This window comes from Marmota flaviventris, chromosome 13 (genome assembly GCF_047511675.1).
Source record: "Marmota flaviventris isolate mMarFla1 chromosome 13, mMarFla1.hap1, whole genome shotgun sequence".
In the NCBI taxonomy this organism is placed as follows: Eukaryota; Metazoa; Chordata; class Mammalia; order Rodentia; family Sciuridae; genus Marmota; species Marmota flaviventris.
Window position 1 is genome coordinate 28,405,040 of NC_092510.1, and position 15,238 is coordinate 28,420,277.

Genomic DNA, 15,238 nt, shown 5'->3' on the forward strand with positions numbered 1-15,238 from the left:
GACACTTATCTGAAATTCAAATTTCAGTGTCCACGAATAAAATTTTATTGGAACACAGTCTTCCCATCCATAGGGTAGTGGCTGCTTTCACACTACCATGGCAGAGCCGAATAGTTATAGTAGAGATGTTTTAGCCCACAAGGCCTGAAGTAGTAACAAAAATCTGGCTCTTTCCAGGGAAAGCTTACTGACCCTAAGAACTTTCCTCTGAAGAAACACAAGCCTTCAGTAAACGGAAGTCTTCTTCATCAAAATTTCCCATGTCTGTGTCACATTGTTTAAAAAATATATGAATTTAGTGAATGAAGATCATACACTTCCTAGAAGGATATTGATGTCATAGAATACAATAATAGACATGTTTATTATATTTAGGATGCTTATTTTCCCATCTTATGTTAGTGGAGCATATTTATTAGAAACATGCACTTTAGGGTCACACTTATTGTTTGGAGTTTGGTGAGCTTTCTGTGACCTTGAACTAGTGATTTAGCCTCTTTTTTGGTACTGAGGATTGAACCCTGGATGCTTTACCACTGAGCTAGTCCTTTTTTAAAAATAATTTTTATTTTGAGACAGGGTATCACTAAGTTGCCCAGGGTGGCCTTGAACTTAATCTTCTTTCCTGCGCCTCCCTGGGATTATAGGCATGTGTCACTATGCCCAGCCCTGTGACTTAGCCTTTTGTAAACCTCAGGTTTCCTATAAAGGCAGGGCAATGACGACTCCAACCTGATAGACTTGTGATGTCAAGTGGGTAAGTGTGGTGATTTCTTTTCTTTCTTCCTCTCTTTCTCTTTCTTTCTTTCTTTTTTTCTCTTTCTTAGAGGAATTACTTAGCTTGATACCTGGTATACAGTAGGTATGCAGTATATTTTGACTATTGCCATCATCTGAAAATGTCACTTTCACTCTTTGTTGTCCCACTCCTAACAGTGCCTATAACTTCTTTGACAAGGAAATCCACAAGATTCTGCTGGTATACTTTGAAGTAGCCAGAGCCCCTCTCTCTGTATTACTATCTGCAGAAAAACTGTCCTCATTTGTATCTAAGAGCATACTTGTCAGGAGAAGGAGAAAAAGGGAAGCTTAGGAAGTCTAGAAACAAAACCACAGTGCTAACATGGTGGGAGGCTGTTTGACAGCTGGATTACAGTTTACAAGCAGAGCGGCACATTGGGATTATTCCCTCCTGTTAGAGTCCATTCCAGCTTTCTCTATGGAGAGCCTGCATTTCTTTGATGGGTTTGTGGATGGAAGCTCCTCTGATTTGATAGCTAGTATTTTTCTTAGAATGGATGATTTTTTTTTTCATTTTATGTTAGGTTCACATTGCCATTTTTCTTTCATGATTTCCTACTAGAAAACTTCTTGGAGAATCACAGGGGTGTGGTTCTTAGAATCTTGGTGATTTTTTCACACTGGGCTTGCTACCATCTGCCTCCTGCCTGAGCCATTCTGCCCTCAGGATCATTATGGCTCTGTAAACCTTTGGATGAACCAGGGCCCAGCAAACTAGTAGTTCCTCTGCTATGATGCTTCTCCTCTTTTCTTTCCTCATTTCTAAATGGGTCCTGAGCCACCTCAGCCGAGATGCTCTTTTCTGCTCACCAGGGGACACTCTGGGAACAACAGATAAGAACACTTTTTTTCCTTGATTCTCACAAAACAAATCTCTGCCTAAACACAGCCAGAAGGGGAAAGAAATCCCTGCTAAGCCAACTCTTCCCCCCCCCCTCCGCAAGTTATTTCAAGAAATATCAGAATTCTAAAAAGTAGCAGAGCTCCCCACAATGCAACTTGGAAACAGAATCCCTACTGGTCTTCTACTCCTATTTTTAAAAATCACATAAAAGAGTTAATTTTACTTCCTGCTTTGGTGTGTTCACATATCATTTTGAGGAAAATGCCTTTAAATTTTATCCTTGCTCCTCAATGATGGTTGAGCAGGAACTGTTAATTGAATTTAGTCACTCAAAACAAGCACAAAATATTTCAGCATTCTTACATATTCTGGTTGGATTCATGGTTAAGAAGACAAACACATTCACACCTCAGCCTGGTGTGTGGATAAAACCAAAACAGTCATGCTCACAGGCATGCCCGTGAGAGGAAGGGGTGGAGGTGGGCTGTGTCTACTGGAAGGAATAGCTCTCATCATCATATTCCAGCTCATCTTCCTCCTCATCCTCCAGCAGTCCATACTTAAATTTTCGGTAGACCGTGCCATCTTGGCTCATGTAGACGATGTCATCATTGTCATCCTCATCATAGTCCTGGTCCCTATACTCGATCATCTGGTCCTCTTCAAAGCTGGTGCCCTCGCCATAGCTGCTCTTATAGGAGGAGTATGACCTGGCAGGGTCAGCCAGCTTTTCATAACTGGCCTTTTGTACTGGCTGGACTTGGCCCCGAGACTTCCTCCAGACAAACACGGCAGCCCCCAGCAGAAGCAGTAACATGACGGAGGAGGTGATCAACAGAGCAGTCTTGGAGCGCTCAGCGGCAGACCCAGGCTCACTTCTTCGAAGGATGCACTCGTCTTTTGGAAGATGACCCCAAAGGCAGGGGAGAAAAGGAAAAGATGGCAGAAAAGAAACAGAATTGGGGAAATTAGTTTCTGAGGTAAAGAACATCATTAAAAAAAAATCTAAAAATGTAAGAATCATGGTCTAATTTTCTTAGGAGGTACACCACCCTACAAAATCTTAGCATGTACCCTATGAGAGTCCCAGTCCATGCTTGATAAAACCACGCCACCCTTCTAGAACGAGGGTCAATTTGAGACCAAAGGGAGTTCCCTTATCTCCATCAGTCATGGGTCAGTCTCCAAATGTTCAATGTATCAATTGATTCTTCTATTTCTCTCCTGAGAAAGTATTTCACCATGGTCCATGCTTCAGTATTGCTAAATGACATTCTGATTTTTTTCTAAGACTGAGTCCTCTCCCAGCTACCTATAAGCCTGGCCCACAACAACTATCCTACTCTTCCAGGGCAGGAGAAGATAATTTATAAAATTTTATCCTGTCACTGATTTCTATGACCATGTAGAGCCTTAGAAATTACTTAGACCAGTTTATTTTTTGATAGTTGAGAAAATTAAGGCCATGGAGAGGAAATGAATTGTTACATTGTCAGAGACAAGACACTATGGAACAACCAGAATTCCAGTCTATTAACCTTAACTCCATGGGACAGTCTAGACACCTGAAGGAAACATAGTGTGACAACTGGTGCTTGGCTTCTTGAAGTTTTGTGCCACTCGCCTAGCAGGAACAGAAGTACTGTACCATTTAAATCCTGCCTACCAACTTGAGTGACAGGGCATTTCTCCTAGCATAATTAGGATTTCTGAAGTTAAGAATTTTGACCCTTATTATCCATTGGCTTCTGTTTTGATGCCTTAACTGAGAACATGAAGTAACTGAAACAGTGCTGTAGAAGGAAGGATTAAACCATTACTTAGCAATAAGCTCCATTTTCTTACTTTACACTCATTTGTTCAGGCAATATGACTTGAGTAATTTGCTTAATTTATTTCCTTTTCTTTAGCTCACCATATAGGAGTGTGAAAGAGTATAAAAAAGCTGGAAAAAAAAAAACACCCAAACTATAAGACCAGGTTGGGTGTACAAGTTGTAGTACATAGTAGATTCTCCATAAATATTGATTGGACCACTTGGATCTGCCCCCAGGATTCTTTTATAGGAGATTCTAGATACATTTTACACATTAGCTTAATGAGTATAATAGTGGTACCAGGTATGATAATTTATGCTTACTAAATATCTTGATATTTATTAAGGTGATATTTCCAAATTAGATCTGATTCATCGCTGCTATGTATGTGTGTGTGTGTGTGTGTGTGTGTGTTTAACTTTTAAATATGACTTTATTTTATAGGAAGACTAGACAACATTAAAAATTACTTACAAATCTTTGATTTAGTGTGTGTGTGTGTGTGTGTGTGTGTGTGTGTGTGTATTTTTTACTAGTGATAAACAAGTTTTCTGTTTTATTCTCAAACTCAGGGGATTTTGCCTATCAAGCAGAATTCCCTCCTCTAAAGTAATAGCACACCTGGCACAGGGGCACATGCCTGTAATCCCAGCGGCTCAGGAGGCTGAGGCACATGGATTGCAAGTTCAAAGCCAGCCTCAACAAAAGCAAGGAGCTAAGAAACCCAGTGAGACCCTGTCTCTAAATAAAATACAAAATAGGGCTGGGGATGTGGCTCAGTGGTTGAGTGCCCCTGAGTTTAATCCCCAGTACCCACTCCCCCCACAAAAAAACATAAAGTAACAGTGCTATCATTATTATATTTATCATTACCAACATGAGCACAGACTTTTTTCCCCTCTGAGGAAACACTGAAAGCACCAGAGAGATAGAAAAGCAATCTGTATGTTGAGGTAAATATCACAGGAAGCAAGGAAATCAACAAAACACCTTCACAGGTTATCGGGGTGCCACGTGCAATCACATCTTACTCACTCTTCATCTTAGGCTGCAGAGTCAGGGTCAGCCTCTGAGATGCAGTTTCTTTGAAGGGGCAGATTACCTCAGTTCATAAAGGAGCAAGTGAGTGAGAGTATTTGTTTCCCCCCTTTCTCTTTCTTCACATTTGCCTGCTAGACAAGCATTTTGCCACTAAGCTATACTCTAAGAATATTGGGACTTTGCAGAGTTGCCCCAGGTGACTCTTCAAGAATCACAGAGGAACCAAGAAACCAGACTAAATAGTTCTTTGTTGGGACAGATGTTCAGAAACACTACATGTGACAGGCACACACTTCTGGTTTCATTTAATGGCTTCCATGTAGTACCAGTTATTATTCTTAACTGACACAGCATGGATATTAGGCAGTCAGACCCTGAAGGTGGATGTGTAGGAGGAACTGGGGAAAACAGCTGCCCAAAGGGGTGGGAAAACTGAAGAAGGAAAGAATTGATTTTGGTAAAAATGATACTTAGAACCTAAATGAAAATGCTGATATGAAAATGAAAAATAGGGGCTGATAGTTCAGTGGTAGAGTGCTCGCTGGGCATGAAAGAGGCCCTGGATTTGACCCCACCCCATTCCAGCACCACAAAATAAAAATTAAAATTTAAAAAAAAAATTTTTTTAAAGTGTCTAGTAGTAGTTGTGGGTCTGGGATTTTCTTTACTTACACATGGACAGTCTTCCATAAATATTTGCTCAGGAAATAATATATCTGAACCCCTAGGAAATTATCTATTTCTGGACTAGGGAATATGTATTAAGAATATAGGAGCCAGGACAGGAATAGCAGTGCATGCCTACAATCCCAGTGGCTCAGGAGGCTAAAGCAGGGGTATCAATAGTTCCAGGCCAGCCTCCACCATTTAGGAAGGCCCTAAGCAACTTAGCAGAAACCTGTTTCAAAATAAAGAAATAAAAAGGGTTGGGAATGTGGATCAGTGATAAAGCACCCCTGGGTTCAATACTCAGTATCAAAAAAAAAAAAAAATGCAAATCAGTTGCAGAGGTGTGTGCCTATTGTCTCAGCTATCAGGAGGCTGAGGTGGGAGGATCACCTGAGTCTAGAAGTTAGAGTCCAGTCTAAGCAACATAGTGAGACCCTATCTGAAATAAACAATACAGAATATGTTTTCCTTTTAGGAATCATTGCATTCAGGATGTTTCTAAGTTTGTGACTAACGAGAATCCAATATCAACATGGGTGGGGATAACAACATTGGAGGCTGGAAGACAGTTGAGGTCTGGAAGTTGGTGAAAGCAGTTTTGTTTCTTCTTTTTCCCCCATCCCCCTCTCTTTTTCTCTGTACCAGGAATTGAACACAGGGGCACTTAACCACTGAGCCATATCCCCATCCTTTTTTTAAAATTTTGAGGCAGGGTTTTGCTAGTTTTCTTAGGGCTTTGCTAAATTGCTGAGGCTGGGTTTGAACTTGTGATCCTCCAGCCTGAGGCTCCCTAGTCACTGGGATTACAGGCATGCACCATTGGCTCAGTTTTGTTTCTTCTTAACCTTTAATGAAAGTTTATTTCTAAAATGCTCTAAGTCTCTAATGCAAGGCTTTGATTTGGGCTGACTTCCACTGAATGATTTTTCAACAGATTCAAGATAATACTGTATTAACCTCCTTGATTGCTAATTTCTTTCCTTTATTTCCCTCAAGAGGGAAGAATAAAAATAGAATGGGGTAAATGTATAAAGGTCAAATTCTAGACCTAGTTGAACTCTAACTTGGGGTTAGAGTATAGCAGTGGAAAGAACGTGGGCTCTGCTGTCTAAAAGACCCATTTTCTAATTCTAAATGAGCCTCTTAATATTGATGTAGACCTAGATAATCCAAATCCAACCCTTTGGGCTTCAGTGGTCTTATCTGTAAAGTGGGATCAATAATATCTACTGTGGGGCTGGGGTTGTGGCTCAGTGTTAGAATGCTCACTTAGCATGTGCAAGGCCCTAGGTTTGATCCTCAGTACCACATAAAAATAAATAAATAAAATTAAAAAGTATAGTGTCCAACTACAACTAAAAAAATAATATCTACTTGAGAACTGGGATGATGGGCACGAGGTTTCAAGTACAGTAGGCATGCAGCAGACTCTCAGTGAAAGATAGCCTGATTGATTTTCCTGAACTTTCCATCCTCCTCTTCTGTGGCTGTCATTGCTTTCTGAGGCCAGACCCTCCCTCTGCAGGCTGTCCCTGTCCCCTTACCCATGCTTTCCTGGCAGTCACAGCACTCCTGGGTGTTGGAGGGGCTGGAGGTGTTACAACAGTGGAGACAGCGTCCGTCGTCCATGTGCAGCAGCAGGGACGCGGGGCACATGGTGCAGTTCTTGGTGCCGGGGCCCTTGCATTCCATACAGCTCTCGTGGCATTTTTCACAGTTGAATTTCTCTCCCTGTTATGAATAATCAGGAGGTTGTTTATGAGTACAGAGGGATGAACAAGGTACTGGTATTTCCCAGTAAGAATTCCATCTTAAATATGATTTGTCAAGAACTATGTAATGTTTTGAACAACCAACAATAAAAATTAAAACACACACACACACACACACAAAGAATTCCATCTTGTCTCTATAAGGAGGCAAGCCTGTAGAGGCAGCAGAAAGATGGTGTGTTCTGGGCAAAAGACAGACACAACTGTCTACAACTGGATGAAGCCATTCCTGGGCCCTGACCTCTGACCCCTGCTCATAACAAGAGTAGGAGAACAGGCTTCCACAATAATTTGTTATAATGTGACAGCTTCTGTTCTCTCTCTCTCTCTCTTTTTTTTTTGGTACTGGGATTGAACCCAGGGGTATTTAACCATTGAGCAACATCCCCAGCTCTTTTTTAAATATTTAGAGACAGGATCTCACTGAGCTGTTTAGGGCCTTGCTGAGTTGCTGAGGCTGGCTTTGACTTTGCCTCAGCCTCCCCAGCTGCTGGGATTACAGGTGTGTGCCACCACACCCAGCATCCTGTGCTCATTTTAAGACAGCTCAGGTCAGGTATTAGTTTTGTCTGGTCCACACTATGTAGCCTTAAACCGTTTAAAACATTCTGCATTCATTTCTCACATTTCAAAAGTAGAATATTTCATATATAAATCAGTTCCTAATTTCTCTTTAAAATCTAGAAGACCTGTCAACTGGATTCATCATTTTAACATGTTCATGTCACTGACAAAGTTGAGTGCCCCCCACTTTTTTTTTTTTTGCTTTCCTGTGTGACACAATTCCCAGCATTTGCTATTATATCACCAACACGTAGGTAATGCTTCAATTTCCACTTTCCAGCAAGCTGGAACTGTGGTTTTTCGTTCCCCCAGTGTCCTTCCTTCACTCATGTACATTAGTTACCTGTGTAGCTTCCTTGATTACTGGATTCTTGTGGCTGGGACCCAGAATGATGTTAGTTGTGACTATGTAGCTAAAGCAATTAAATCTTATTAGGAAGAGAGTCCAGAGATGAGAAAAAAGTGGCTTCCCTCCTGACAAGTTGTTCTTTGCTTGGTGCTGGAATTGTGGGTCAGGAGAGATACCTTCCTATTCTACCTGTGTAACTTTGCAAGTATGGTGAAATAGAAAAAGACGAACGGAGGGGCTGGGGGTATAGCTCAATGGTAGAGCACTTGTCCAGCATGTGCAAGGCCCTGGGTTCAGTTCTCAGCACCCTCCCAAAAAATTGCTTTCTTGAGCATCTTGGAATATTTTAGATACTGCTACACTGTTTTCTCAGCTGTTATTATCTCATCAAATCCTCTGGGTTCAGTTCCAGCTTTGTTATTTACTATTCTTGTGATATTTTAGAAAATTACTTAACCTCCATCAACTTAAGCTTCTCCAAACTGTGATGAGAGCTGGTGTCAGAATTTAAAGAGCACCTATATTCAAATAGGTTCGTTTGTATTAATTTCACCATGGAGAGATTTACATGTTTCCTAAAGTTTGGAAGCACAATCAAGAAATTAGTATACTTGGCAAACCCAAGTGTTCTGTGGAAGCAAATCTCGATCCTTCTGAATATATTGTGCAGAAGAGGTGGAGCAAATGAAAGATCAACAGCAGCATGGATCCTCTTTTACTCAGATGTTTCTGGTTAGACAGCAGAGGGTAAGAGAAAAGAGATTTTGTATTTCTGACGTAATAGTCTTACAAAGACTGAAACTTCTGTGGTCATGAATAACAGATGTAGGGTTCATTCTGAGGTCCTCATTACTTAACATCTCATTATTTATCTTAGATCTTCTAGATTTCTGTGCTTTACATAAAGGCTACAGGTGAATAGCACCATTATTTCAAGATGTCATGAAGGATTTCACAATGTTGGGTCTAAATTATAGTAAATGTAGGAATTTTAGAATTTTTTGACTGCCCAGAATGATATGCAGAAACTGAGTTCACATTCTCTCTAAAAAGGGCAGAAAGCCAGGTATGGTGGTACGCACCTATAATCCTAGCGATTTAGGAGGCTGAGGCAGGAGGATTGTGAGTTTAAAGCCAGCCTCAGCAACTTAGCGAGGCCCCAAGTAACTTAGTGAGAACCTGTCTCAAAATAAAACATAAAAAGGGCTGGGAATGTGGCTCAGTTAAGTGCCCCTGGGTTAAATCCCTGGTACAAATATATATATATATATGGCAGAAAGCACACTGCCCCAGCTCTCCAGTACCTCTCCCACTCTGTATTTTCCCACAAGACAGTCGGAGTTGCAGATTCCACCCATGAGGTGGTAGTTCCACACACAGGACAAGCAATCCGATCCTCCTTTTCCTGAAAGAAAAAAAAAAAATTCCAAGTTATTAGATTGAACCTTAGTTTCCCTTTCTTCCTTCTTCCTTCCTTTATTATTATTATTATTATTATTATTATTAGTAGTAGTAGTAGTAGTAGTAGTAGTAGTAGTAGTATTTGTGTGTGTGCTGGGTATCAAATGCAGAATCTGGCACATGACAAGCAAGCTCTCTACCCCTGAGCTACATCCCTAGTCCTATTTATTATTTTCACATACATGCAAATGTGGACATGCAATGTCAACCATCCAAGGTTACTTAGGTAATTTTAATAGTCAAGATTCAAACTCAGGTTTGTTGACTCACAGTCCAGTGCTCTTTCTACCACACTATCCACTTTAACATATGAACCATCAAACAGAAGAGGTCTGAACCTATTGACTGTTTCCTGTGGAGGCAACACCTCCTTTTCCCAATGCATACATCCCAAGAATGATGGATCCAAATATTTCCTTCTATGCAGTATCAAGGGACAGCTTCTGGAAAGAATTTGGGGGACAGGAGACCTGAACTCTAGTTCATGTTATGAGGAAAGGCCCTGGCATTTCTGCTAAAAGTTTCAAAGAATGAGTGTAAGAGAGGTGGGCATAGAATGTACCTGGCGTTTCGAGTTGGAACTTGAGCAACGGGAAATATATCTTTCCATCAGGACCAGGCTCTGAAGGGTGGTTAGTTGAACTTGACATAAAACCAAGAGTTCTGTCCTTCACATTCAAAAAAGGAGTTGACTTTTCCTGTCTTATTTGTGAGTTCAGTAATTTGAACTGTTGTTTCCATACAAAAATGAATCCTGAGCTCTGAACAATAACTTAGACAATAAACCTTTAGATGTATCTCCTCAGGTTGGGGGCTGTAGCTCTAGCTCTAGCTTTATACAGAATTTTTGTATCATCTGGAACACGATTGTGGTATGTGATCCTCTCTTCATTTTCTCATATTTTTTTAAAATAAAGCTTAAACGTCTTACTGTTAACCTTTTTAAATACAAGATTTAATTTTGGGGGGCGGGTACAGGGGATTGAACTCAGGGGTGCTTAACCACAGAGTCACATCTCCAGTTCATTTTTTAAAAAATATTTTATTTAGAGACAAAGTCTTCCTAGGTTGCTTAGTGCCTCACTAAGTTACTGAGAATGACTTTAAACTCATGATCCTCCTGTCTAAGCCTCCTGAGTTGCTGAGATTACAGGGGTACACCACCATGCCCAGCCAAAAATCTATGTTTTTAATGAAGAGAAATTAAGGATGACATGTGATCTCACCTACATGTGGAGTCTTTAACAATGGAATTCATAGAAGCAGAGAGTGGCTACCAGCAGAGGCTGCAGGGGTGGGAGGAATTAGACGATGTTGGTCAAGAGTACAAAGTTTAGTCAGGAGACATACATTTTTTGAGATATATTATACAGCATGGTTAATAACAGTGTATTGTAAATTTCAATATTGCTGAGAGTAATTTTGGATGTATTTAGTCCAAAAACTGATAATTATTTGAGGTGATGGATGATGAGTTATTCAGCTTGATTTAATACTTGCACATTGGGTGTATGAATATCACTTTGTACCCCACCATACATGCAATTGTAGTTTGTTAATTTGTAGTAAATTAAATTAAGGATATGAAAAGGGGGATGGAGGCAGGGACAAGGTTAGATCACAAAATTTATACTTTAAAATTAGTTACATTACAATGAGTTCTTTTCTTTTTCTTTTTAGTGGTGTTCAGGATTGTTCCCAGGACCTTACTTATGCCAAGTATTTGCACCAACACTGAGTCTTTTATTATTAATAATTAATTATTTATTTTTACTGGGGATTGAATCCAGGGGTGCTATACCACTGAGCTACATACATCTCCAGTTCTTTTTAGTCAGTTTTTTTTTTTTTTTTTTGCTGCTGCCACTGAAAGACCCAATCAGAACGAATTAAATGGAGGAAAGGTTCATTGAGGGGCTCATGGTTTAGAAGTCTCAGTCCATAAGTGGATGGCTCCATTCCTTGGGGCTCAAGGTGAGGTAGGACATCATGGTGGAACAGTGTGGCAGAGGGAACCAGCTCACATGGTGATCAGAAAGCAGAGAGAGAGAGAGAGACTCCACTCTCCAGATACAGAATATATACCCATGGCCACGCCACGCTCCCATGAACTACTTCCTCAAGCCACACCTGCCTCCAGTTACTACCAGGGATTAATTCACTGATTAGATTAATGCTATAACCCCATCATTTCTCCTCTAAATCTTCTTGCATTGTCTCACACGTGAGCTTTTGGGGAACAACACATCTAAACCATAACAATGAGGGTCTTGCAATGTTGCCCAGGCTGGCCTTGAACTTGTGATCCTTCAGTCTTGCTACCTGAGTGGCTGGGATTACTCGTGTGTGATGCTGTGCCCAGCTTTACTTTATTTTTAATCAACATATGATTATACACTTTATAGGTACAATGTGATGTTTCCATATGTACGTGTATCATATAATGATCAAATCAGGATAGTATATCCTTCAACTCAAATATTTATTGTTTACTTGAAGATTCAAAATTCTCTTTTCTATCTATTTTGAAATATACATTATTATTGACTATATAGTCACCCCACTGTGTAATGGAACACTGGAACTTACTCTTGGTCTAACTGCAACTATGTGAGGGCCACTCTCCTCCCTCACTCCTACTAATTTGGCTATGGCCCAGACCTGAGGTAATACCTAAAGTACCTGTCATCTTAGGGTGACAGATCAGTGACTATTTACATACCCAACACTGATTTACTGCAAAACCTGTACACTTAGGGACAAAGAATCTTTCACAAATGTGAAGTTTGTTAATTTTCAGAATTTTTTTTTATTGTTTTCATGTTTAAGACCCTAAATTTATTATTATTGCTAAGGAGCCCTGGGGCTGAAAAGACAGGCATTTTGGCATTTCCTTAAAATTTAGAGCAGCTCACCATCTGCTTTCCCTCAGAATGACTCCCCTGGGATGCCTTCAACAAATCCAGACCAGCCCCTGGGTCCGGCTGTGCGTACCGCTCTACACAGAGAGGGGCAGCTTGGGAAAGTTAGGGGCTTTGGTTATCCAGTCTGGATTTTTATTCCAAACAATTTTATGAGGAGGATAAGTTAAAAAGTTAAGTGTGCACAGGCAAGAAATGAACTAATTAAGGAGGCACCAGTTGCACACAAAGGTATACATTAGGCATGAGCTTGCTGTGTCTCCCCACTCCCCGTCCTTGGTGCTATTATGATTTTTCTTTTTAACATCCTAAAAATATTGGTCAGGGCTGGGGATATAGCTCAGTTGGTAGAGTGCTTGCCTTGCATGCACAGGCCCTGGGTTCAATCCTCAGCAAACCCCCCCCCCCCGCCCCCCCAAAAAGACTCTAAAAATATTGGTCAAAAAGAATGAAATAGAATTTGACAAATATCTTTTTTGGGGGGTTGCCAAACTTTTTCTGCTATTCTCAAGCATCCTCATTTCTTAGTATGATAGTTAATAATTTTAGAAGGAATTTACCCTTTGTTTTTCTACCCAAGTTATAACCTAATAGAAAAACCTGTCCCTAAATGTTGTAATCTACATGTTGCAGCACGAGAGGACAGCACCAGATTCTCCATTCAAGGGCAGGTGAGATGTGAAAAGAAAGGATAACAGAACAAATGAGCATCACAGACAGAAAACTTCAAATAGGCAAGTTCCAGGGTTTAAGCAAAATCTAGGAAAAGACACAAACACTCAGATGTCTTCAGAATTCACCCAAACACTCTCAGAAATCCCTGGAATACTATATCAGGGACACTGTGTTTGATGAACTTTTGAGCTTGGGAATGCTCAAAACCATCATTCTTAAAATCATTCAGGAAATATGAAACCCAATTTGAGAAATTGTATAGTTTTTCAAATTATGCTTATGATATCACTAATGTTTTACCCAATCTCCATAAAAATGTTTCTTTCTTTCTTCTTTGGTACTGGGGATTAAACCCAGGGGTGCTGAGCTATATCCCCAGACCTTTTTATTTTGAGACAGAGTCTCACTAATTTGCTGAGGCTGGCCTTGAATTTGTGATCCTCAGCCTCCTGAGTTGCAGAATAAAGAATCAAAACAAAATCTCTCATAAGACAAACACTCCAAAGAATACGTTAAGGAAGATAACAAGGGCTGGAAATGCAGCTCAGTGGTGGAGTGCTTGCCTAGCCTGTGCAAGGTCCTGGACTCCATTCTTAGTGCATACACACACACACATACACACAAACCACACTCAGCAATTAGAATATGAATTCACTTCAGATAGTATTAATTTCATCGAAAAGTCTATCAAAAGCTTCAAAATTAATATTTAAGATACTAAAAAATAAATGACATAACATCCACACATATATTAAATTATGAAACAAACAGGAAAATATAAAATTAAAATAGGCATAAAAAGAAATGATTAATATCTTAAAAATAAAATAATCACCTAAATTAAATATAATAAATGGTGTGGAATTTAGACTAAACACACTCAGAAACAAATAGAAATAGAACAGAGGGGAAATAGAACAGAGGCTGAAGAATTATTCTAGTAGAAGTCATAAGCAGTCAAAGAGATAAACTATAAAGAAGGAGACATAGAAGATAGAATAAGAAACTCTAGATTATGTTTAGTAGGAGTTCTAGAAAAGGAGGTTGGAAGAAAGGATGGAGAAGCAATATCTGAAGATCTAATAGCTGAACATTTTCCAATTTACAAAAAGACATTAGGATTAATTTGCTTCCTACATGTGTATTCGTTTATTCAATGCTTTATGAGCACTTACTATGTGTTGCACTTTGGACTAAGCAGGGGACACAAAATGAATGTTGTATAATCCTTGCTCACACTAGAGAAACTATTAGTAGGAGAGAAGGGTGTGTTTAATTAAAATCTAAAAAAATTGCTGCAATAAATTGTTCAACTCCAGAATTAGGAAGAAGGAGGAAGATGACTTTTGGGAGGGCTAAGAGAAGCTCCGCAGAGCAGCTGTTGTCCAAGCTGAGTTTCTGAGAATTCCCTAGAGCGCTGTTCCTCAGGAAGAGGAACGAGGAGGCATGAAAGAGCACAGCATATCTGGTGGCTCTAGAGTGGCTCTGTGTAGTCCCAGGTGGGTCTAGAATATACAGAAGAAGAGTTAAAACGAAAGTTTACTGTTTTTGTTGTTGTTTTGGTACTGGGGATTGAACCCAGGGGTACTTACACACTAAGCCACATTCCCAGCCCTTTTTATTTTTTATTTTGAGTCAGGGTCTTGATAAGCAAGTCTGGCCTTGAACTTGCAATCTTGCTGGAATTATAGGCATGTGCCACCATGTCTGGTGAAGACTGAAATTTAAGAGACTGAACGGAGAAAGATTTTAAGCACCTTTAAAAATAAAGAACATTTACTCTTTCTGCCATATTTCCATGTCTCCATAACGGTGTGCATGAATGTCCTGGCTGATGCTCTCAAGAGCATCAATAATGCCCAAAAGAGAGGTAAGTGCTAGATCCTTATTAGGCTGTACTTCAAAGTCATCATCCATTTTCTAACCATAATGATGAAGTCTGGTTACATGGGTGAATCTGAAATCATCAATGACCACAGAGCTAGGAAAGTTGTTGTGAACCTCACAGGCAGGTTAAACAAGTGTGGAGGGGTCAGTTATAGATTTGATGTGCAGTTCAAAGACCTAGAAAAATGGCAGAATGATCTGCTCCCATCCTGCCAGTTTGGTTTCACTGTATTGACAGCCTCAACTGGCATCATGGACCACAAAGAAGCAAGGCAAAAACACATAGGAGGGAAAATCCTGGGATTCTTTTTCTAGGAAAGTAAAACATACATACAAATAAGATGCCTCAATGGGAAAAAAAGGGGACAACATTGATTGCATGCTCATTGAAGGGCTGTATATAAATGCATGTTCACAAACGGGATGACTTAGGGACA

The 15,238-nt window shown here is 40.0% G+C and overlaps 1 protein-coding gene and 1 pseudogene across 2 annotated transcripts in view; one reads left to right on the forward strand and one right to left on the reverse strand.

Moving 5' to 3' along the window:
* Positions 1 to 1,965: 1,965 nt before the first annotated feature.
* Pcsk5 (proprotein convertase subtilisin/kexin type 5) overlaps positions 1,966 to 15,238 on the reverse strand; it is a 434,410-nt gene continuing 421,137 nt past the window's right edge. The window contains exons 36-38 of one of the 2 annotated variants that reach the window (XM_027940145.2): positions 9,162 to 9,262; positions 6,717 to 6,903; positions 1,966 to 2,542 (exon numbers count right to left, since the gene is read on the reverse strand). In XM_027940145.2, coding sequence (XP_027795946.2) covers positions 2,136 to 2,542; positions 6,717 to 6,903; positions 9,162 to 9,262 — 695 coding nt within the window. In that variant the 3' untranslated portion in view covers positions 1,966 to 2,135. The remainder of the gene's footprint in view (positions 2,543 to 6,716; positions 6,904 to 9,161; positions 9,263 to 15,238) is intronic. The other variant, XM_071600559.1, reaches the window with a different exon arrangement.
* On the forward strand, positions 14,733 to 15,116 carry LOC114096603 (small ribosomal subunit protein uS8-like; annotated as a pseudogene).